Source organism: Malaclemys terrapin, chromosome 2, assembly GCF_027887155.1.
Source record: "Malaclemys terrapin pileata isolate rMalTer1 chromosome 2, rMalTer1.hap1, whole genome shotgun sequence".
Taxonomy (NCBI): domain Eukaryota; kingdom Metazoa; phylum Chordata; order Testudines; family Emydidae; genus Malaclemys; species Malaclemys terrapin.
The window spans coordinates 80,811,684-80,837,320 of record NC_071506.1 but is presented as its reverse complement, the minus strand read 5'-3'; the positions used below and the strand labels follow the sequence as shown (position 1 = coordinate 80,837,320).

General features: G+C 43.5%; 2 protein-coding genes across 6 annotated transcripts in view; one reads left to right on the top strand and one right to left on the bottom strand.

Annotated features, from left to right (window-relative positions):
• Positions 1-25,637, bottom strand: part of TMEM241 (transmembrane protein 241) — a 188,035-nt gene that overhangs the window by 12,544 nt on the left and 149,854 nt on the right. The gene's annotated exons all lie outside the window — the stretch shown is intronic.
• The window catches only part of CABLES1 (Cdk5 and Abl enzyme substrate 1), a 128,913-nt gene that overhangs the window by 47,415 nt on the left and 55,861 nt on the right, over positions 1-25,637 (top strand). For all 4 annotated transcript variants that reach the window (XM_054017794.1, XM_054017793.1, XM_054017796.1 and 1 more), the window contains exons 2-3: positions 8,947-9,018; positions 11,653-11,745. In XM_054017794.1, coding sequence (XP_053873769.1) covers positions 8,947-9,018; positions 11,653-11,745 — 165 coding nt within the window. The remainder of the gene's footprint in view (positions 1-8,946; positions 9,019-11,652; positions 11,746-25,637) is intronic.

The following is a 25,637-nucleotide window of genomic DNA, read 5'->3' as shown; positions in this document are numbered from 1 at the left end:
GACCATTTTTTTTATCATTGTTAATCATTTGAATACTTGCTTATTGGGATACCTGCAGCTCGGCTATGGCTGTTGTACCTATGGTGGGATTTCAGTAGCAGTGAACACCCCAGACAAGGATAATTTTATGAATAACAAATTATATACATATTTGTTCATACAAAGTCCGGCCTTTTTCCCCCAATTCATATATAGCTGTTGGTTTGGGGTAAGATGCATTAATCATGGATTCTGGAGGAGCTGTACCTGCACCTTTTGTAAGCTCCTCTGATACCAGTTTAAAAAAAACCCCTAGTGTCTGATCATGCTCCTTTGAAGTCAATGAGAGCTGCACCATTAACTTCAGCAGGTGTAGGATCACACCCGTAGTGCGTGTGGTCTTCACCACCAACTTGTGCAGAATGTATACTTCTGTTACATCCCCAAATATATTAATTTTGTTTTGTAGCTGGGCTAGAAACCAAGAGAGTGGAATTTTTCTTCTTTAGAGCTACATTGCCATTCGTATCTCTTAGTTCAGATCTGAACTTCATGGCCCAATGACATCTCTAGTGTTGCTTCTTAAGGTTTACTTGTACATCTGATTGATTTAATTGATCTGTGTATATTGCAGCAATTGACTACTCAGCTATTTTTCTGAGAATGGTAAATTGTTTAAAGAATCAATTCATGCAGAGTGAGAAATTGACTTTTCTGGGAGTTGTGAGCAGAATATGGCTCTTTTTTTTTTTTTTTTTTTTTTTTTGGTAACTGATTTGCTCCCTTCATGTACGTTTGTATTTGTTTTAGTTATTGAACAATAAACTTAATAACTCCTATTTTTTTTTTTTAAAGAATTAACCATGTTTTGGGTGGGGACAATAGACAAGATATTTTTGGTTTAAACATCTTTATGTGGAATCAGGCAGCTGGTCACTGATTCATCCAGAGTGCAAATGGGGCTATGAGCAATTTTAAAAATGACAATATAAAACATTGGCCAACCAAACAACTTTTTAGTATCTTGCCCAGATTTAGTATGCTCATAGATTTATAGTATCAGAGGGGTAGCCATGTTAGTCTGGATCTGTAAAAAGCAACAGAGAGTCCTGTGGCACCTTTAAGACTAACAGATGTATTGGAGCATAAGCTTTCGTGGTGAATATTCACTTCGTCAGGGCATGCGTCTGACGAAGTGGGTATTCACCCATGAAAGCTTATGCTCCAATACATCTGTTAGTCTTAAAGGTGCCACAGGACTCTCCATAGATTTATAGATTCCAAGGCCGGAAGGGACCATCATCTAGACCAACGGTTCTCAAACTGTGGGTTGGGATCCCAAAGTGGGTTGTGACCCCGTTTTAATGGGGTCGCCAGGGCTGGCTTAGACTTGCTGGGGCCTGGGATGCAGGCCGAAGCCTGAGCCCCACTGCCTGGGGCCAAGGCCAAAGCCCGAGGGCTTCAGCCCTGGACGGCAGGGCTCAGGTTACAGGCCCCCTGCCTGGGGCTAAAGCCCTTAGGTTTTGCTCCCCTCCCTTCCCCCCGGGGCAGTGGGGCTTTGGTGGGCTCAGGCTTCGGTCCCACCTCCTGGGATCGTAATTTTTGTTGTCAGAAGGGGGTCGCGGTGCAATGAAATTTGAGAACTCTTGAGCTACTCTGACCTCCTATATAACAAAGGCCATAAAACTCCCCCCAAAATAATTCCTAGAACATATCATTTAAAAAATCATCCAGTCTAGATTTAAAAATTGTCAGTGATGGAGAATCCACCACAACCCTTGGTAAATTGTTCCAATAGCTAATTGCCCTCTCTGTCAAAAATTTACACCTTATTTTCAGTCTGAATTTGTCTAGCTTCAACTTCCAGCCATTGGATCATGTTCTACCTTTCTCTGCAAGATTGAAGAGCTCGTTATTAAATATTTGTCCCTATATAGATACCTATAGACCATAATCAAGTCACCCATTAACCTTCTCTTTGTTAGACTGAGCTTGCTGAATCTATTTAATTTATCACAATCAAACATGTTTTCTAATCCTTCTCTGAATCTTCTCTAAGGGCTTGTCTACACTGGCACTTTACAGCACTGCAACCTTCTCACTTGGGTGTGAAAAATCACCCCCCCTGCATGCAGAAAGTTTCAGCACTGTAAAGCGTCAGTATAGACAGTGCACCAGTGCTGGGAGCCACGCCCCTCGTGGAGGTGGGTTTTTTTAGAGCGCTGGGAGAGAGAGGTCTGCCGCTACTATAGTGGCAGCGCTTCAACGTTTCCAGTGTAGACTAGCCCTAATTTATCAACATCTTCATGAACTGTGGCCACCAGAACTTGACACAGTATTCCAGCAGCAGTCACACCAGTGCCAACTACAGAAGTAAAATCACCTCCCTGCTCCTACTTGAGATTCCCTTGTTTATGCATCCCAGGATTGCATTAGCTCGTTTGGCCACAGCATCACACTGAGTTCATGTTCAGCTGATTATCCACCATGATCCCCAAATCTTTTTCAGACTCACTGCTTCTGAGGATATAGTCTCCCGTCCTGTAAGCGTGGTCTATGTTCTTTGTTCCTAGATGTATACATTTATATTTAGCTGTATTAAAATGCATTATTTTGCTTGCACCTAGCTTAGGGTTACCATATTGCAGTCCTGGAAAAAGAGGACATTCCAAGGGGCCCCGCCCCCACCCCAACTCCACCCCTGCCCCGGTCACTCCAGCCCGGCTTGGCTCAGGCTCCGGTTCTGGACGAACGGCTCTGGCCCAGCCGGCAGCCGAGCACCCCGGCCCCACCGGCCCCGGCCGAGTGGCTCCAGCCCGGACCCAGCGCTGGCTGAGCAGCGCCGGCCAGCGGCCAAGCACCCCCAGCCCCTGTCCCAGCGGGCCCGGCTTGGCTCGGGCCCCGGTTCCGGCCGAGCAGCTCCGGCCTGGCCACTGGCCGGTGGCCGAGCACCCCCAGCTCCGGTCCCAGTGGCTCCGGACTGGCCCGGCTTGGGCCCCAGTTCCGGCCAGCAGCGGCATCCGAGCTCGCAGCTGCCTCCTCCCGGACTCCGGCTGCTGCTGGGCTGGGGAGAGTGGCGGGAGCAGGGAAAGTTGGAGCCCAAGGAGGAGGCAATCCCCTTACCATGCCTCCTTATTTTCCCAGACATGTCTTGCTTTTTGGAAATTCCTCCTGGATGGCGATTTGAGGACCAAAAAGCCGGACATGGGGAAAATCCGGACGTATGGTAACCCTAGCCTAGCTTACCAAGTGATCCAGATTCTTCTGAATCAGTGACCTGCTTTTTCATTATTTACAGTCCCTCAATTTTTGTGTCATCAGCAAACTTGATCAGTGATAATTTTATGTTTTTTTCCAGGTCATTGATAAAAATGTTAAATAGCTCTGGCCAAAACTGATCCCTGTGGGACTCCACAGGAAACACACCCACTTGATGATGAGTCTCCATTTACAGTTCCATTTTAAGACCTATCATTTAGCGCATTCTTAATCCATATTTGTCATTTGTAGGCTGATGTAATGAGCTGAGAGGGAATAGGTAGCAAAGAAGATTGTTTCAGACAAATGTTTAAGGGAAATTGCTGCCATGTGTCAAAAGTCAATAGACCGGATATCAGCACTTTCTGCTTAAATGGGATTCTGGGCAGCAACATTATAACAAGGTCTGGATTTCAGAACTATAAAGTTATCCTCCTTCAAAAATGGATATGAAATCCTTAATTCCAGGCAAGTGAATATGGTCCACTCAACTACAAATGGCAATATTTACTTAGGCCCCATCTACACAGCAGCATATTTCTATGGGAAAAACTTGGCCAGCTAAATCGAGCAAATGTGTTACCTTGCAGCTATATTAGAGCAAATGACTGAGTTTAGATCAGGTTTAGCTAGCATATGTTAGCTAAACCAGAACTAAACTCGACCAATTTTCCTAGTTAAGAAACCCTTTAACATTTTAACTAATGTATTTTAATACGCAAGTTTTAGACAGAGCAAGTCATATTTTAGCATGAGTTTGCCAGCAGAGGTGAACCTATGCTAATTTTAAACCATGTTAACTAAAGGCTGGTCTACACACAAACTTGCACCAAAATAACTAAATCTGTTTAATTCACACACTATTGTCATTTTAGGCAGGTGTGCATTTGACCATTCTTACTTCAGAATAAGTGTCCTATTAAAGTTTTTCTTGAAATAGAACATTTTTATTCCAAAATAAGTATCTGCATACAGTCTTGCACCAAAATGACAATGTGTGAATGAAAACAAATTATTTTTGATGCACATTTGTGTGTCAACCAACACCAAAATAACCTGTTAACAAGTTTTAAAATACACCTTTTCAGTTTGTACAAATAAGCTCTAAGTGTGAGAACTCAACGGGAGAAAGTTCTAATATTAGAAATCAACATTAAAAAACATAAGTACAGGTGATTAGAAAGGCTTTGTCAAACAGAATTTGACTTTATTTACCCCACTTTCAGCATTATTTCTATAGTTTACCGTTTCAAAAGCTTTATTCCTAAAAAAAAAAAAGTCCTTTTATAATGTTTGTGCAACACAGGATGTGGGTTTGTTCACAGTAGATACGTTCCTTAATTGGTGTTTCTAGTGTGACATTCAGTTGTGAAAAGGCTTATCATGTTGGCATTTAAGTGATCATAATTAGGCTTCAAAAGTACCCCCTTCCCCTGATGAATTGGAGGAGATTCACACTCAGTGCTATTGTTTCAGTCTGTCTGCTTACAGACTCAAAGCAAAAAGAACAGGAGTACTTGTGGCACCTTAGAGACTAACACATTTATTAGAGCATAAGCTTTCGTGGGCTACAACCCACTTCTTCGGATACAGACTAACACGGCTGCTACCCTGAAAAAAGACTCAAAGCAGTACATCTTCTCAAGGCTACCTTCACATCCAGACAAACTACGTTTCTTCAGTGAAAGCTCAGATTCTGGAGTATTCTGCCATAATCCTTGGAATTTCTTTGCTTGAGCATTTGTTATACATAATATTCTGCTGTAAATGTAAAGAATGTTACTGCTGTAGCTCATAGTTTGGCTCACTTCTTTTAATCTCTCAAATTACTCTGCAAATTACACAAATGCACTGCACTGCAAACAGCAGGGAGCTGCATTCCAGGACAAGTATGAGCAGAAGCGACTTATTTGCACAAGTAGGGTAAAGCAGTAGGAATAGTCCTCCACACTGGACAGAATTCAGTTGCAAACTTTTTATTCTCAAGAACACAAAGTGAAAAAGCACTAGCGGTGGGAAGAAAATGGACATGTCTATTGCTTTGTCTTAAGTAGGGTTTAATGGTATGATGTTAAATCATGGCTCAGTCTGACACAGGGCTTATTAGAGCGGGGGCCAGGAGGGCCATTTGGCCTGGGCATCAAGCTCAAAGGGGGCCTCAAATGTAGACACTTGTTAATTTTTTGATATTTGGTAAGTTTCGCAACTTGTTTTTATGCGCATCCCTATCGGACCAAAATGTGACACACCCACTCAGCTTAGAGCTGTAAATTTAAGCAAATGAGAGAGATGATTTGGTACAAGACATAATTTTTTTGTTAACTGATCTAGATTTTGTCATATTAAATAGTTTAATATGTTCATAAATATTAATAAAAATATATCGGTTCTGATGGCACAAGATTAGACCGTGATGAACCTGTCCTCTCAGATCAGCTGATTATATAAACAAACCACTACTAGTGGCTGGTGCTGGATCAAGTGTGTGTTGAAAGGTAGAGAATTGTTACATTTTAGTGTCTTTATAGTTTTACATCTAGTTGACTAAGGAATTATTTGTGTGTGAGAATTCCTCATTATTATCTTCATATGGTAGCTAAAAGAGGTGACTGGTTGGTTGGTTGGTTGAGCCCTAGCTTGGTAGCTTGGCCATCATCATAGGCTTTCGTAGTCTATAGGCCCCGATTCAAGGTGAAAATTTGTGATGACAATCTTGTACAGTGAGTTTCGTGAGGACACACGTTTGAAATTTTTGGACATTATCCCTTTGTCTGTATCCGTGTCTGTGTTTACTATGTATATGTCATCCCTTTGTTTTCAGTTTAGCCTGTTATATTATACCTTGAGTGCTTGAGTTTTGATTCAGTGAAAAGGATAATAACCTGTCTGACATGTTGAAGCAGGTAAAGAACTATCACCGTTCAGCTATGGGACAAGAGCATTTGAATCGGCTCGCCATGCTTAATATCAACTGTGACATTGCACGAAAGCTAGATTTTTTTCCTCACCCCCCCTTTTTTTGTGGCTCTTTTTTTGGTGCCCTATTTTGTTTTCATTTTGTTGTCACAGTAATTGGCTGGCTAAGTACTCTAAAATTGTACTCAAGATTGTCTTGAAACTTGCAGTACCTCAGGGGTTGCAGGGTAAGATTAGATCATATTTGGGGTCATTTAAGCTAGGCATTCCCGAAATACAGATCTCCTAAAAATTATGTATTTATAAAGTCACCTGGTTCTTAGAACTCCCCCCCCCCCACCCCCACACACACATGGGGCTCAGGCTGTTGTTCTGATCTTCACCCACTTGGCATTTGTTTTAGCTAGTGTATAGTACCCACTGCCCCTTTGGGGAAGCAATATTTTAAAAGTTATTGAGGGTAGAGTGACTGCTACACTGTGGGTCAACCCAGAACCAATGAAGCTAATAGAGTAAAATGTGTACGTGCAGCAAGACTAGTGCTCTGTCGCAAGACGATGATTTGCTGGCAGATGATTTGTGTGTCACATTTTGTTGTCACAGTAATTGGCTGGCTCAAGGTGATGTGCTCTGGCCATTGAACCTGAGCTGCATCCATGCACTGAGTTCCAGCTCAGCCGGCAGCTTTCACTGATGTGTGTTGTGCGTGTTCCTTGTTCTCTGCCAGCATGCTACTGGGTCTCCTTTTGGATGCCCAAAATTTCCAATTTCAGAGCAATATTTTAAAGTGCTCTAACATCCACTTGCAGACTCTATTTCTAATTGAAAAGTATTGTCAAGGAATTCAGCATTAATTAAACAGAGAGAAGATGAAAGATTCTAGTAAGCAGTTAGAGTAATGTAATCATGACTCATGATCTTCAGCTATTTCCCGAACAATGGGATTGAGTGCGATCAAAGGAAAGCAAGTCGCTAGGTCATTTGATCAAGGGGTTGCCTGATACACAGTATCTGCCTTCATGAACTACTCATAAATATTTTCAGATTTTTGGGGGTTTAAAGATAGGGACTATTGGGGGTGGGGTCAGAGCAGTGTGGGGGGGATGCTGAGGGTGTTGGAGTAGGGCAGAGGGTGTGGCGATTAGCAGGGTGCAAAGTGGTGGTCTCTGCCACCTTGCCAACCTTTACCACTTTGATCTGTGTTCTGGCACAGCTACTGAGGGGGCAGCGTATCCTAGGAGATGACTATTGTTAGCGTAAGGGATCATCCAAACACTATGGGTTTTTTTTTTTTCAAAACCCAGTTGGAAGACTAGTTTTCATGAAGAACTGGGTTTCCAAAAACTGGGTTTTCAGTGATCCCTTGATGAATAAGGCATTGTCATCAAAGGGACCTTTACTCTCTGGGAGCTCAGAAGTGCTGGTGGAGCAGAACCATCATGGAGGAGGAGGAGGGGGAAGAAAGGGGGTGGAGAGTTGGGCACCTTCCCTTCAGTGACTTAGGAGAGAAGAGAAGTGGTGCCACCTGGGCCTCCTCCACAACTGCTCCCATCCTTCAACAGTTTCTCCACATGGCAGCTCCACTAGGAGCTCCCTGTTCAGGGGAAGGACCCAGAATTCCCTTCCTTCCCTGTGCTAGGGGAAAGAGGGAGGTCAGAGAAACGTAGGGAGAAAAGGAAGGGGGCAGAGCTGTGCAGTGGGTGCTTTAGCTCAGTCTTCACATCTCCCCCTGCCCCCATTTTTGTCCCTCATTCAAAACCTGCCTCCCACTGATATTATACCAGTCCCTGCGCTGCTCCTGCATCCTCTCCACAGCACCTCAATCCAGCAGGCTTGGAAAGAGCACTGCCCTCGTTGGCTCTAGTAACTTGATGTCTGTGCAGCAGCACTCTCCTTAATACAGTATTGGGGTTTCCCTGTGCTTCCTGTCCCACTCTTATTTTCCTTCTGACAAAAACAACACTTCTCACCTGTGCTGTAGAGTAAATCCTGTCCTATTAAACATTAGGTCATGATATTTTTTCTTTATTTTAATCTTCTCATGATAAAAATACAGTTAAAAAAACCTGAGAGTAAAGGAAACAATATATGTCATCTTGACAACTGCATTTCATCAAAGGGGTGTCTGGCTCAACAGAGAGAACCTCCTTGCTATGTATAGAACCTCATAAAATCAACACCAGAAGAGGATAGATTAATGAGAGCTCATTTTAAACTGCTATTTAGCACCCACTACTGCCAGTTTTACAATCTTTGAACTATATATTAGGATCCACCCCCAACAGCAATGAGACACCAGGGGACAATAATTGCCCATTCATGTGTGAAAATTGGAGGAAAATAGTGTTTGGAGGGAGCGGAGTGTGAAGAGAAGTATAATGAAATGCATTCCTTAGAGCAATGTGAATGATAGGAAGTCAGGTTTGGTTCATGGTGATATGGATATACGTCTATGCTATCTGCAACAAAATAGATGAGATGCTGTCCTTATGTAGATATTGAAACTGAAAAGCAAAAAGCAAATTTGGGTATAAACTGGGGAGAGTGCTGTGGCATGAAATCTGTGGTTGGCAACATAAAGATTCAATTTTTGTTTTGATAGAAAAGCTTTTATGAAATGGTTTACTTATGGTAGGAATCAGTGTGGATCTCGAAGATAAGTAGGACTGAACAGAATGAAACCTGTCTAATATAAAAACGTGGTTCAGTTCAACTGTGCAGCATGTTGCCTTAAGAAACAAGAATTCTGATTTTTATTTTTTTTTAATCGGTGGTTATTTCTTTTCTCCTCAGGCGTCGGTTGATCTCCCAGCGCTCTTCTCTGGAGACTTTGGAGGACATCGAGGAAAATGCTCCACTACGGAGGTGATTTTATACACTGTCTGTATGTCCGTTTGCGTGTTATGTATAATAGGGACAGATTATGCCGCCCTTACTCATATTGAGCAGTAGCTTGCTCAGGGAGTAAAACACCCAGGATGAAGAGTATCAAAATCTGGTTCATACTGTTTATCCTCTTTTGTAGTACAAGGTGGTAGATAGACTCTGACTCAAAAATTGCCTGATTTAGACAGTAAGATGTGACAATATAAATTGGCTGGGTAGAGAATGGAAGGGCACTTAGAGCTGTGATTGTCAGTGCTAGGATTCATTAGAGCCTTAACGATAATGAAATCATAATTATTTAACAGACACTTTATTTTTACAAAATTGAGTTTAAGCTTTTTGTCATTCTCTCTTATTTATTTTATTTGTGCATGTGTATTTGGGGTTTTGTTGTTATTTTGAGGTTGGTGGTTATGATACTGCTTGTTCTTAGGTGAAAATGCTCAGTTGTGCTCTTTCATTATCCAGCACACTGGCTTTTATCCCTTAAGGAGTCTGTCCCCACCCCTTTGTATCTTCCGCTCATCACAATGTTAATCCTGCAGCCAAGAAGAGATGGCTTCTTTTTGGAGACTGCCATGTGATTGTACGACTAGTCACTAGGCAGTTGGCCAAAGTGAGGCAATCTGCAGCGCTAGGTTTAAAAATTAAAAGTATATAAAGAGATCCAAGCAGAGAGTTAAGCTTCCAGTTCAGCTATTCAGTGAGGCAAAAGTTTAATTTTAAAGTTCTGTTTACCTGGGGACCCAGATAGCATATATTGGTATTTACCACATTACCTTGCTTATCCATGTTTTGCTAATATGCACAAAAAATAGCTGCCTGTCCCCACCTCCCAGCAAAAATTTAATAGTAGAGGCAGTAGCAAGTTGGCCTATTGCCAGTACTACTTTATTTTTACAAAGGACACTTCCTTATAAAGTGGTCTCATAAACGATTCAGATGGAAACATAATTGGCAAAAGAAATAAACAAAGTGCATTTGGTGAAGTGGGATTTTATTTACTTGCTAATTCACAAAATCACCTAGGGCTGTGTTACTTTTGCAATGGAATCCCTGCCACAGTGGGGATTTTCCCTTTCAGTTGAGAGTTAGGGGAGATATTGGCATGGGGTCAGGGTGTCTCTGGAACTGTACTGCCAGGGAGCAGGTGGAGAATCAATACAGCTTCTACAAAGATGTGTAGTGTGTGGCTGGGCCCTCTGGCCTGTTCTGCAGGTGGAGAGCTAACTCCCCCACACCACCATGCCCTCTAATAGAACGATCTACGGAAATTCAGTGCACCTCACAGCAGTTCATCTTCAGATGTGCTGGGTATTTGGCTACTAACTCCACTACTAAAAATCATATGAAACTTCTGTTGAAAGTTCAATCCTAGACTCTCCTGTGTGTGACCGGCATTGCCCATGTATCCTGGAAAATCCACTACCATGCTTGGGCATACATGCACCGTAGCTGGCTGTCCAAAATACGGTATGTACAGGCCATGTAACAGAAGACGGGATAGAACTCTTAAGGCAGATCCCACTCTCGTGCCTCAACTGGCATGGAGCTCTCTTCCTGGAGTGGAAGCAACACAATTTCATTGCAAAGGGAGGGAGGATTTCTGGATCTCAAATGGGTTTACTCTCCCTCCCCTCTGAGAAGCAGACCTCCCTGCACATTTCCACGATGCTGGGATTTGAGACTGGGGTCAGCTGTAGGCAGGGCTGCTGGATCTGCTACTACTACATGGATACAATGGCCATTCTTTCCCTTGTGTGATGGTACAGGCACCATGGAGGCAACTCCAGCCTGCAGGTAGAGAATGGTTCTGCTGCTGCTTCATCATCAGGGAAAGATTCCTTTCTCCCTAACTCCTGAGGAACAATCCCAGTGCATAGCCTGGCTGCTCAATTTACGATTTGGGCCTTAATGCATTAATTCCGGAGAGTGAGAGTCTACATAAAATAAATTGGTAATTAAAACACAAATCTACAAAATGTACTGTTGTTTCAGTCCATAAAGGAGTGTCGTTGTTTATTTTTTCTCCTATTGCACTTTATCTTAAAAATTACCATTTTAAAGAAAAAATGTTAGACAAAAAATTGGTTTTAGAACTTCTAAGATATTTTTTCCTAAGCAATTACTTTATCTATTGTTCAAATGTTTTATAACTATCACAGAAATAACTGACCTCTTGAACAAAATGAACAGGAGAATCACTCCAGTAACAGATAGATGCACTCTCTTTTTTAATTTTAACTCTAACAAACTTTTTAAAGTGGTTGAGGAGGACACAAAAATGAAAGTGTGTATATTGCATCTTGAGTAATTCCAATTCAGCTAAAGAGTTCTAATTACTGATCATTTCAGAAAACTGTGTCAAACATACCTCAGCAAAGTCCGAGAGGTTGTATGTTGCTGGGTTTTTGTGGAGTTTGTGTGTGTGTGTGTGTGTTTAATTTTACGCCTTCTCATTTCCAGACTTATTGTCTTCATCATTCCTGCTGACTCCTATAACAGGGTGACTTGAATCATTTGTCTGGTCTTTCCTTCCTGTCATTGTGTTGAGACTTCTCAGCTGTCCAGTAGGGAGCTGACTAAATTTTTTTTAACTGATTTATTTTTCAGATGTCGGACTCTGTCAGGTTCACCCAGACCAAAGAATTTTAAGAAGATTCATTTTATCAAGAGCATGCGGCAACACGATACCAGAAGTGGCAGGTACTGCACAAGCAATGTTTTGTTCAGAAGTTTGGGGTGGGGTCACAAGAAAGGTTAGCGTACATTTAGCACCATTACCCAGCAAAGTTAACCTTTAGAAATTACCATGTAACACAGTCAATAAAAACCCATTCAGATTAAAATTAAAAAGTTACTGTCTAAATGAAGATGCACACTAGCTTCTTCAAGTGAATTACTAATCGATTGAATTGCTAGTCAGTGGATTTTTAAGACCCCATCTACTTTACAAAAGGAGTTGTGTAATAGGAAAGTACTTTTAAAAACATTTTTTTACAATGGTTTAAAGTTAACCAGGTTTTACCATCATGTGGGACTGAGCAGAATTTGGTTAAAACTGTTCCTTAAAACCATTTTTGAGACTAGAGCCAGATCTTTGGGTACACCTAAGCTCTGCTTGATGCATCTAAGGGGGGAGGGATAAGGGGGTTTCCAGACTGGTCCCCAGCGCAAGTTACAGGAGCCAGGGGACAGGAGGAGGGGCATAAAGCCAGCTGGCCTGTTAGGGCAGTTCTGTGGAAATGGGGCTGAGGTTGCTAGAGACATAGGATTCCCAGAAAAAGAGAGATCAGGAGAACTGGTAGTCTAGGAGATAGAGATCCTTTTGCGTGGGTAAGGGAGTTGTTTAACTTTGCAGGGGAGGAAAATGGTGGAATTGGAATTTCTGGAGAGGAGAGCAAAGGGAATTGATAAATGGAATGTGAGTAGAGAGAGAGCTCTAAGAGGAGGTAAAAAAGGATAGAAGAGTATTGACAGTATTCTGTCAATAGAAGAGAATACAGATAAGGGGGTGAAATATAGTGTTATTGCCTCTGTCAAACTAAACAATAAATATGACACGTTCTGTGTCTACTCTGATGGGTTCAGGGCAAGACTGGGCCTCCTGTGTTTGAGATGTGCAGTAGGGTAGGAGCACCTGTAGTGGCTGAGTTAAAGGCAATCTGAGGGAATCTCCCTTTACATGGCAGATGCTTGGAACTTTGTTCAAAGAAACACTGGGGGAGTGTGTCCAGTAGTAGCCTTCACTGCCGCTTTGTAAAGGCGCAGCATGCACGCATGCCCACACCATTCCATATCCTAGCACGAGTATGGGGAGGGACAGAGCTAAGGCCACGTACTCCCATGACTAGTCAGAGTCTCACCCTATGCTCCAGGGAGTGCTGGATATCTAGTGTGGGATGCTCCTTTGAACTTCTGTAGGGATGGTAATACAAGAGGATATGGTAAATGTACAGAGATGATCCTGACTTTCACATTAGCAAAACACGGACCTTTATTCCAATCCCTTTCATCCAGCCCACATGGGAGATGAATTTAGCCAAATGGAGGACTAGATAAATGTAAATTCTAATTTAACACTGATTAGTGTGATCGTCAGCCAGAGTTTGATAGCTTTACTCACACTGAGTAACACATTTTTCTGCAACTAGTCCCACTGAAATAATACTACTTGTGATGTAAAGTGCTACTCAACATAAGTAAAGATATCAGAATTTGGCTATGTGTGATTATAGTTCCTTTTAAACTTAGCTTTTAGTGCAGAGACTATATGGTATAACAAAGTTGTTTTTGCAGGCTCTTTGTTAGTGTCAAACTGGCATCTGTCATTTTATGCATAAAGTAGTGCACTCCAGCAAGATACATTTTTACACGTGCAAATTAGTAAAGTGCCTGAATACCTGTGGTGTGCATGTAAATTTTGTATCCCTGTTATGTGCACACAAAAACTTAGCATAAAAACTCGCCTATGAAAGAGTGAAATTTGGTCCACAGGCAGTAATCTACATCAGCATGTATTTTTTTCCAACAATTGCTAAAGGGATGTAAAATATGTATGTAGTATTTTATCTTAGTGTATACACCAATAACATGTCTGATAAGAAAACTGAATATTTTTCTTGTTACGAAAACAGTAAGTTTTGTTTTTTGCATACTTTCTTATCTTTATTGGCAGATGCAGTCTTGCAGAGTATTTCCATAATCATATTAAAGATCCCTTTATCTAGAGAGCACACACAGTAAACAGAAGATGCATGATTTTTAAAATGCTGTACTACATACAGACAAATAATCACGGAGATATTGGTTAAAAATAAAATGTTGCGTCAACACTTTCAAAATTTGGTTTCCTCAAGTTGGGCAGCTAGATCCCCCTTTAGGCATCTAAGGAAATGACCTGATTTTCCAAAAATGTTAAGCACCTTCAACTCTCATTGAAATTAATGGGAGTTCTGAATGTAAAGCACCTTTGAAAATCAGGTTGGTCGGTCGATCATACTCATCTTGTTCTCATCACTGTAAAATTTTTAAATCTGAGCACCTCATAGTCTTTAATGTTATGTATTCATCATAGGCACTGACTTTTGTTTTTGCCGGTGGGTGCTTTTGAAGAGGTATCTGTGTTTGGGGAGGGAGGGGGGCACTCCCTCAGTTTTGCGGGGAGGCTATTTTCAGCATATTTATACATTTCTTTCATATTCTAGTTATTGAATGTGTCTATCATTGGTATCTTTACTATTTTAATAATGATTCAATTGTTATGAACTACATAATTATATTATCCTGAATTACAGTATATTAAAATCTTTGCCATCATCTATAAGCTGTCTTCACTAACGTCCCAGTTTAAAGACCTTATATCTCACTGTAGCTTTCTGGATGAAACTGTCAGCAATCTTATTTACATCTAGGTTCCCATGTATTATTTTGATGCACGTTAAGGACAGCTACATTATTCAGTTGTGTCTGCCCCATTGATGACTGGAGATAATTTTTAAGTCTTCTGAAGCAGGAGAATTTGCATTCAACAGTTCAGGATGATACAGGCACAGTGAGAAGAATTCTTATGAATTTGCAGTACTCTGGAAACAGTGTTTCCAGAGTACTGCAAATGACTCCCAATATCTCTTTCTTGATGGGTAACAGCTAATTTAGGAACCATCCTTTTATATGTATAGTTGGGATTATATTTTGCCATATGCATTACTGTTGCATTTATTATTGAATTTCATCTGCCATTTTGTTGCCAAGTCACCCAGTTTTGTGAGATCGCTTTGTAACTCTTTGCAGTCTGTTTTGGACTTAGCTATCGTGAATAATTTTGTATCATCTGCAAACTTTGCCACCGCACTGTTTACCGCTTTTTGCAGACCATTTATGAATATGTTGAACAGCCCCAATCCCAGACCAGTACAAGCCCTTCAGGGGATACCTCTATTTACTTCTCTCCATCCTGAAAATGAACCATTTATTCCTACCCTTTGTTTCCCATCTTTTAACTGGAGTACCTGGGAATGCTTTCAGGATCATGTAAAAAGAAGAACAGGAGTACTTCTGCATCCGAAGAAGTGGGCTGTAGTCCACGAAAGCTTATGCTCTAATAAATTTGTTAGTCTCTAAGGTGCCACAAGTACTCCTGTTCTTCTTTTTGCGGGTACAGACTAACACGGCTGCTACTCTGAAAAGGATCATGTAAGGATCCTTAATTTAATTTAATGACAAGCCTTTTGTTATCTTAATCACCCTGCCTCTGTTTGTAAACAAACTCCCTGCCCCAAGGGCAGAAGTTGTTAGCAGCACAGAACTCATCACATTCCACACTCAAGCTCTGGCTCCTGGGTGCGGAGCACCCACTCTTTTTTTTCCGTAGGTGCTCGAGCCCCAGAGCACCCACGCAGTAAGCGCCTATGATATTCATCCTCACAACATCCCAAGAGGTGGGGAAGTGTTGTTGTTCCTGTTTTACAGATGGGGAACTGAGGTATAGAGAGACTAAGGGCTAGATTCACAAAGGGACTTAGGTGCCTGACTGCCATTTTAGGCATTTAAGTCCAACATTTAGGGCATGGCTACACTTGCAGATGTAGAGCGCTTTGAATTAAACCAGACTTTGTAGAGCACAGTAGGGAAAGCGCTGCAATCTGTCCATAGCTGCAAGCGCACTGGCATGGCCACATTAGCAGCTCTTGCAACGGCCACAGAGAGCAGTGCATTGTGATAGCTATCCCAGCATGCAAGTGGCTGCACTGTGCTTTTCAAATGGGGGTGTGGGGGTGGGGTGGAGTGTGACAGGGAGTGTGTTGTGTGTATGTTGGGGGAGAGAGAGTGGGTTTTTGGGGGGCTGAGAGCATGTCAGCATGCTGTCTTGTAAATTCAGACAGCAACAGACCCCCTCCACACCTCCTCCCGCCTCTCTCTCTCACACACAGCATTCCACAGTAATAGTTGCTTTGTCTCAGAGCAGATAAGCAGCCGGCTGTCAGAAATGGAGCCTTCAAAGGGCATATCCGCATTCCTGCAGCAATTCCAAAACAATGACAAGAGTGGCCCCTTGGCTTAAGGGGATTATGGAGGCTGATTAGAGCGCAGTAATGCAACACCTGGTTCACACTGATGCCCGGGCGTTTCAGCCAAGGCGCACCAAGCGTTAATCTTCTCGCTGAGGTGGAGTACCAGGAGCGCTCTAGCCCTGGAGTCAGAGCGCTCTACGTGCCTTGCCAGTGTGGACGGGTAGTGAGCTAGGGTGTCCGGGGCTGCTCTAATACGCTCTAACTCGCAAGTGTAGCCAAGCCCTTAGGCACCACTGGAATCCTCAAAACCGCCACTCAGCTGCCCCCTAACCCTGTAGGCACCTACATTACCTGCAGGCCTAAAGTTTCCACTGGTAAAGTCCCTGTGGTGCCCAAGTTTCCACCTCTGGGCATGCACAGAGTTGCTTGAGTCCTGGTGTGTCCCAGCTGCTCGACACCACAGCTGATAACTAAGCCCTATCTCGCCTGTGGGCCCCAAACCAGTAGATGGACTCAGAGCACACCTAACCAACACAGATAGCTAAGGGAGGCAGGTGGTGGGTGGGTGGCTGTACCAGGATACCCAGAAGCCCAATGCTTAGGGCAGTCATATTAGGAGGCCAATTTTCAAATCTCCACTTAGCCTGATTTGGGGCAGGAACTTGACCCCATATCTCCCATATCCCATGTGGGTGCCCTAAACCCCAGTTATTGATTATTCTGGGGCTGGTCTCTCTCGCTCTCCTGTTGAAGCTGTTCCACTTTGTATCAATAATGAAATACTCATTGAAGACAGGCTCTGTAGCTTGATGGTTAGGGTACTCCCTGAGATCTGGAAGTCCCAAGTTCAGCTTGAGTTCCAAACCAGGCCGAGCAGGGATTTGAATACTCGTCTCCCACCTCCCACTAAGGGCCTGCCCCTGGACTATTGTATATAATAGGTAAGCCTAATGGGGAGCCTCTCTCTCTGGTTTTTCTTGAGGAAGGGCTGACCTGGCTTAAGCGCCAAACTCCAGGAGAGGGTTCACTGCTGTGAATCCTGAAAAGAGTTAGGTGTCTGACTCTTTTGATGAGCTGGGGCTAGGCTGCAACCTTCTCCTCAGCACTTCCTACTGGCTAGAATTACTGTCACAATCCGGGTGCAATCCGGATCAGTGAGGGGTTGTCACCGCCTGCCCTGTAAACCTGAGTGCTTCAAAATGCATGCACTGAGTGTCTTTAAGCAACTCTGCCTCAGCAGTTCTGATTCTTGTTATGCCCCTGCCACACTCTGGCCTCCACTAGCCTTGGTTACACCTGACAAGGTGAAACTAACACCCCCCCCAGTCCTGAATTTCCCCAATACCATGTCTCTGCAATGTCCAGCCCTCTCCTGGACCAGTCAGAGAGAGATTGAAGTTCATTTGTTCCTTTTAGAGATCTACTACCAAGCAGCTTGCCATATTAACTGGAGTTAACAATCAAGCACAGCACTGGTTTGGTTTAGATTAAGAGTAAAGCAAGTTTATTATCAAAAGGAGATAGGATTTTAAATGAGTTCAAGTATAAAGAGGGCCCTACCAAATTCACAGCCATGAAGAACACGTCACAAACTGTGAAATATGGTGTCCCCCGTCCCCCCTCACACCACCGAAATCTGGTCTTTTGTGTGCTCTTACTCTATACTATACCGATTTCACGGGGGAGACCAGAGTTTCTCAAATTGGGGGTCCTGACCCAAAAGGGAGTTGAAGGGGGGTCACAAGGTTATTTTAGGGGGGATCATGGTATTGCCACCCTTACCTCTGTGCTGCATTCAGAGCTGGGTGGCTGGAGAGCGGTAACTGTTGGCCATCCTTTCTTCTGCATTGCTGCTGGCAGTGGCTCTGCCTTCAGAGCTGGGATCCTAGCGAGCAGCTGCTGCTCTCTAGCTGCCCAGCTCTGAAGGCAGTGCCGCCACCTGCAGCAGCGCAGAAGCAAGGGTAGCAGTACCACAACCCCCTTACAATAATCTTGCGATCCCACAGCTCCTTTTTGGGTTGGGACCCCTACAATTACAACACCATGAAATTTCACATTTAAAAAGCTGAAATAATGAAATTTACTATTTTTAAAATCCTATGACTATGAAATTGACCAAAATGGGCCATGAATTTGGTAGGGCCCTAAGTATAGAGCTAGAAGCAAATAAATGTTACAAGCAAATAAAAGTGAAAAATGCTTTCTGGAGGCTGAGACTTGGAGAGCACTCTGGAGAATAGGCACTGCAGGAAGTACCGCCCACAAGACCTAGGGTAATGGTAGCCTGCAGCCATCTGATTGGCCAAGTGCCCCTGCTTAGCCCCAGGGGTTGCCCCAGGAAGTTATTTGGGCAACGAACACAGACCTTGGCCTGTTACTGTGCCAGACTTTGCCTCGATTCCTGATCTCTGACTCCATCCTGACTTTGATGCTGACTCTTGCCTCATGGTCCTAACCTGGTACTGCCTCTGATCTCCAGCCTGACTTTGACCCTGAGTCCTGCCTCTCAATTCTAACGTGGTACTACCTCTGGTCTCTGACCCCAGCCTGACTCTGAGCCTTACTCTTGTTTATGGCACCCGGCCTTGCAATTCCTCTAACTCCAGCCCGGTGACTGCCATCCCTGATGGGAAGACCTCAGCACAACTCTGATTGCTAGGCAAGACTGCCTACGCCCCAGTCCTTTACACGCTTACAAGCACCTCTTGCATTGGGATGCTGTTAGGTTACAATGACCTGGAAATCCAACGGCTACTCACTAAATAAACATGAGGTGCACCATCAGATTCTTGTATCCCATGTTCCTGTAGTTAACTGTAACCGCACATAAGAATCTGCATAATGACATCTAATCTAAGCTAGGAGATGTGCAGTATTAATGGTGAAATATCAAGGCAGAAGAAATCCGGGGTTTTGCTGACCATCATGAGACCAAAGACTTCTATGCTGCTTTGAAATACACACACACACACATACATACACACACACACATACACACACACACACACCCTTTTATGAGCATGGTTGACTTAACACTGACCACTTTCAAAGGAGAAATCCTTCAGAGGTGGCCACAGCATTTCAGTGATCTTCTGAACACACCATCCAACATTACAGATGAGGAACTAATAAGAGTAGTGGATTAGCCAACATATTACAACATGGACACAGACCCATCCCTCGATGAAGTCCGCACTGTAATTAGTGCCATGAAGAACTGTAGGGCTCCCAGATCAGATGGCATTCCTGCAGAAATATGCAAGTGAGGAGATGAGAGCTTGCTGAGGCGACAGCATGGACTATTTCTCAATATATGGAATACTGAAGATGGACTGGAAGCCTTCAAAGACGCCACCATTGTCACCATATACAAGAGGAAAAGTAAAAAGTTTGACTGTGGCAACTATCACGGTATCTCGTTACTTTCCATCGCTGGAAATGTTCTGGCCAGGGTACTCCTATTGTGTGCTATGCGATGTCGCTAATCGCACGCTATTGGCGTCGCAATGCAGTTTCAGGACAACGTGAAGAATGGCAGACATGATATTCATAGCTCATCAGATGCAGGAGAAAGGCAGAGAACAGCAACAGGACCTTTACACTATCTTCATCAACCTGTTTTAAAGCATTTGACATTGTCAGTAGAGTTGGACTTCAGCAACGATTATGTAAGTTTGGTTGTCCAGGAAAATTCTCCAACATTCCGACATTACTTATGACAGAATGCTTGGATGAGTCTGTGTAGAAGGTGTTCTTTCTGACCCATTTCCTATCACTAATGGTATTAAGCAGACCTGAACAGGCCACAATCTTCATGAGCTCTTTGAGAAGTTGTTCATGAGCTGCTGTATGCCGATGACTGTGTTCTCGAGGCACATACTCAAGAAGAGATACAATTGATTACAGACAGATTTGCAGAGTCTGCAAAAGGGTACTGGCTGACAATCAGTCTGAAAAAGATAAGTCATGTATCAACCGCACCAGGGAAACCCTACACAAAACCAAAAATCACCATCAGCAACACACAGCTGAATGCTGTTATAGACTTCTGCTATCTTGGCAGCACATTGTCAAATGATGCTACTATAGGCAAGCAGCTGACAGGATGCATCAACCGAGCCAGTTCATTATTTGGCATACTATCAAGCAGCGTCTGGCAGCAACAGGATATTAAGCTTCAAACCATGCTAACTTTTATAAACGGATTGTGCTGTCCAATTTGTTGTATGGGTGCAAGACCTAGACCTGCTCTAGGCATCACATCAAGCTTCTAGAAAATTTACATGTATGACACCTATGTGGCATACTCGGCATTAAATGCCAGGATAAAGTTACCAGTAATGAGGTTCTGGAACACAGTCACTCCACAGAGATTGAAACCATGCTCATTGCTTCATGTTACACTGGGCTGATCATGTGCTCAGGATGGATGACACCAGACTGCCAAAGCAGTTGCTGTACGGAGAACTGAAAGTGGGTAACCTCACACACGCTGGCCAGGAGAAACACTTGAAGGACACTCTGAAGCATAATTGGAAGCAGCACAACGTTGACATCTATAGCTGGGAGTCATCAGCAACAGTTAGATCATGCTGGTGAGCAGCAGTCAGTGATGGGATTACTCAATTTGAGATTAATCTCCATATGGATATTGTGGTACAGAAGCTGAGTGACAGAGACACGGCAGATTCGGTGGCACAGACTTGAATCCCTTCCCCGATATCAAGTTTCATATGCACTCAACGCAAAAAGGACTGCCATTCACTCATCAGCCATTTTAGCCACAGTCATACTCACAAGATATAATACCGTCATCAGTGGTCATGAAGGACACCAGCTTAGGTAGCTCCCCGTTGCTTGCTGGCCTTTGTGATTCCTTTTCTTCGGTGCCTAACTCTCCCCATGCTTTGTACAGGGAGCTTAGGCACCTCACTCAGGGCTAAGGATTCCACTGGGTGGCAGGGCAGCTAAAGGTTGGGCATGGCCAAACTCACACCTGACTTCCAGAGAGTCACACAAGAACACCTGTGGTGAGTCAGGGACTTGAACCCCAGTCTCCCAAGTCATAGGCTATTACTCTAACCACTGGACCATCCTTCCTCTGATGTGATTTATTCAGGTGCCTAATGATGTATTTAGTCACCTAGCTTGAGGACTCCAACTTTGAAAGTGCTGACAGTGGCTTTAATTTTATGTTTATGGGGTTAATTGAAAACACGAGGTAAATAAAACAAATTAAGTATTGAATTTAATCATATTATTGGTATGTGACTCCTGGTTTTATAGTGAAAATATAGATCTTTTGATTAAAAAAGATGGATGACTACCTCACTCGCTGTATAGTCTTAGTTACCTGGTCCCATTATGGTTGGAGGCATCTGATTCTGTCATGGGTACTGAAGTGTGATTTATCTATCTCTTGTAGCAGTGAGAATGCGTTTTTTTTTTCCCATGGACAGGAACACACACTAGTGGCAATTTACTTACCTAAGCTGGAGGTTGAACCTTGGTCTTTGATGTTCCAGTGCAAGTGGTCTACCAATTGTGTTTTAAAAGAATATCTCTACTAGCTCAACATAGAAGAGAGCCTCCTGTACTGTATACAGCACCTTCCTCACAATTCCTTAAAAACTACCCAATGACTAACCTTTGTGTGTTAGTCAAACCAATTTCTACAGATTTATAATATATTTCTCATTAGAGGAAGTGGAAGATTAGATGTTCATAGTCTCAATCACACCTGGTTGGAAATTTTGTGGATTTTTTTTTTTTTTTTTGGTCGAAAGTGAAATTGTTCACAGGAACGGGGGTGTCTCAACAAATTTCTCAGTTCAAAAAATTATTTGTTGAAAAATCTTGTTTTAACATTTTCTAATCAAATTATGTTTTTTAGTTCAAAATGACTTTGTCAGATTTTAAGCTAACTATTAGTAAAATGCTGTTTTAAATAAAAAAGGTCAAATTGCAATTTTCATTTACTGGACTCATATTTTTTTCAGATTTTAACTTTTTGTCCTGATTTGGGATGGGATTTTTTTTTTTTTTTTTTTAATCTTGAACATTTTCCCAAGATGGGAAAATAATTTCCCATCCAGCTCTAGACTCAAACAATTGTGCATTGTCAAAGCAGTCTTTGCAGCTGCTCTAAACTGTAGCAATTGGTACCATTTTTGTGTGAAAACATAAGAATTAAAGAATGAAACCATCTCCTTGTTGTTTGATCCCATAGTTATAAGTGGTTGGGTTGTATTGTCCTTTGCACAGCAGGCTCCTATTATTAGTGCATTTATAAACTTATGGCCCAGAGGATTCATTTTCATATTAGTCATATCTAGTATCTAGCAGAAAAGGCCACCAAAACAGTGATATCAGCTGTCTAGCCCATTAATATTTCCCTTGGCGTTCCTTGTCAATGAGACTAACAAATAATGGGATAGTGGAACATGCCAGAAAAGCATTATGTCAGTGTGGAAATGAAAATTGCCAAAATTTCTGAGGGAATTCTGCACCAAAAAAATAAAAAATCTATGCACAATATTTTAAAATTGTGCAAAATTTTGCAAATTTTATTTGTCGATAAACATGGAGGTTCCAGCATGGCAGTGGGAGTACAGGCCACTGGCTGCACAAAGGAGGGAGATCACCCTGCAGCAGCCCCTCTGGGACACAGACTCGGCAGTGAGGCTACACCGAACCCTGACACAGCTCAAGAGCTGAGCCTGCCCCAGAAACACTCCGGGGCCTGCCCCTCCTACACCAGGTGCTCCAGGTGTGTGCAGGCAGGCTCAGCCCATCAGGATCCAGCTGTGGAGGTGCTTCGTTCAGGGGATCCAGGTGTGGGGTGAGAGGGTTCTGTTTGGGGCAATCTGGGTGCAGGTGGCTCAGTGGGAGGTTCAGGGAGAATCTGGTGGGGGTGGGGGTCTGGATGCTACCCTTTCCCCATTGTCTCCTGCCCCTATACCCCTCCCCTCACTCCCACATCCCCCTCTTCCTGTCCCATTACCTATGCCCTTCTCTTCCCCCTGCCCTATCCCATCCCCCTTCCTTCCCCACTGCATGTTCCCACCATCCTACCCTGCCCCACTCACCATTGTACAGAAAACAGAATTGTGGCCATGCAGGGCACCCAGCACACATAGAAGGAGAATATGACCGGCACTAGGACACAGAGGGCGGTGTCAGCGAGCCAGAGCAGCCACTCTCCCTCACCCAGCAGGAGAGAAGCTGTTCCGTCCCACCTTCTCCACTCCCCGCCTGGGCCCAGTTTTCAGGGAGAGGGCCAAGCAAGCCAGAAACATGCCGGGGGGAGGTGCAGCGTGGGCACCACTGAGCCCCCCTGGGCCCCGGCAAGCCGAGCAGCGCAAGTCCTGGGCAGATTGGCACTCGCAGAAATTGGGGGAGGGCAGTGACATGTGACCCCATGTACCCCCCCAAACTACACCCATGGGTGTCCACAGCCCTGCCTCCCTAACCCCCCCCCCATGATTTACCTCTCCACCAGCTGCTCCGAGGGCAGGAAACGATGCATCCTCATTGCTGGGGAGGGGTGTGTAGCTTCCCTTTGCTTCCCCATCAGAAAGTCATTTTTCTGTGGGGAAGCAAAGAAATCTGCGGGGGGCATGAATTCTCAAGGTGTGTAATGGTGCGGAATTCCCCCTGCAGTTAAAAAAGACTACTTTCTCTCCCTTCTCCCCCCCCCCTCCACCCCCCGCATCCCATCCCATCTCTTTTAAGATTTTGGTTTGGGCCAAAAGCAGAACATCATAAATCCATAACCTCTTGGAGCAATAAAGATGGGTCATAAAACATGTCATTATTTACAAACATATTACATAAACATAAAAATTGCTGCACTCTAAACTTAGCGGATAAATATATATGTATGCTAAGAGGTTGTGTTCCTCTTGGTTCAGTGTCCTCCACTTTTTTAGTAAATGGAAGAGCTGGAACCACAAAGATAAGCCACTTAAGGAGAAAACACAACAGCAAAAGTCCAGAATAGAGCAACACAAATAATAAAAGGTTTAGAAAAATCTGACCTATAAGGAAAGGTTAAAAAACTGGGCATAGTTAAGCTTAAGAAAAGAAGACGGAAAGGGATCTGATAAGGCTGCTACAAAGAGGATGAGCATCAATTGCTCTTCATGTCCATTGAAGATAGGACAAGAAGTAATGGGCTTAATCTGCAGCAAGGGAGCTTTAGGTTAGATATTAGGAAAAACTTTCTAACTATAAAAGTAGTTAAACTCTGGAATTTGGCTTCCAAGAGAGATAGTAGAAGGCTTTTAAGAACAGTATAGACAAACACCTGTCGGGTATATTCTATCCGGTCCAGGTATATTAGGTCCTGCCTCAGCACCTGGGGCTGGATTTGATGACCTTTCGAGGTCCCTTCCAGCCCCTACATTCTATGGTTCTGTGAAAACCTCCCCAGACAGCATGGTTCGTGTGTCCATCCGTTGTTTTTGTATGCAGGGCAGCAAAGCCACAACAGTTAAACTTAATGAACGGGGTCTGGAATACTGGACTAAGTCTAAGTATATATCACATGGTTCAGCTTCCTAGAAGGTCACAGAATTTTGTCAACACAGTAATTTCCCTTGGCAAGCGCTTGAGAAAGAGAGAAACAGATTTTAATTCTTCCTCTTCTTTAAGTCAGCTGAGTTACATCCCTTCTTGTCCAGAAACATTGCTGCAAATTTCACCTCTCTCAAAATATTTTCTCCTCAAACTCAGAGTTTTTCTGGGAATAGGATAGTTGCCTCTACACCTTCCTCTCCAACTGCACATTTATGGGAGGAAATAAGTCATCTCCCCTTCTTGCTTGGGTCATCAGACAGATCCAGAAAAAACAGGATTTTGTTGCTTTTGAAAATGGTCTCCTCAGCAGCTTTGGCTGTCTTTATACCTGCTGCTTATATCAGGACGGTCACCTTGTGAAGTGGCCAAGGGGTTACACACCCTGGGTAAAAGGCAGAGGCAGGGGCATCCCAACACGGTGAAGCTCTGGAACCTTCAGGGAAGTGAGCCTCATTCCTGTGGAAGTACTAGCCCTCCACACTGCTACTGTGGCCTCCCTGGTAAAACCCTCTTGGCAGCTGTGCAGTGGCAGCCATGGAACAAATTCAACAAGAGTTCATGCTGCTTCAGGCAGCTCACAGTCAGATTTATGTAAGAAAGTGTCCAGGGTAAGCAGAGAATGACACTTGTGGGAGTAGCTGTTCATTGCTGCTTCCCATCCAGTCCCAAAACCCTGCAGTGCACCAACTCCATGAAGTTCTGGTAAAGGAGCTTCCTTGAGGTCTCAGATAAAAGAGGCCATTACCATGGAGACAGAACACACTCCTTCTATTGTCTCCAGGAGAGCTTTGTGGGATCAGGGTCCTACTCTGTTTATGGAAGGAGAGGTGACACCTGGAGCTCAAAATTGAGTGGGAAAAGTAGTTGTTTTTTCCCCAAGTTGCCCTGGAATTACTGTGCTGTTACCTGTTTTCTTCTTTTTTGATCCCTAATTACCCTTGGCGGGGATTCTGCATCACTGCGCATGCGCAAAATTCATGTCCCCCACAGATTTCTTTGCTTCCC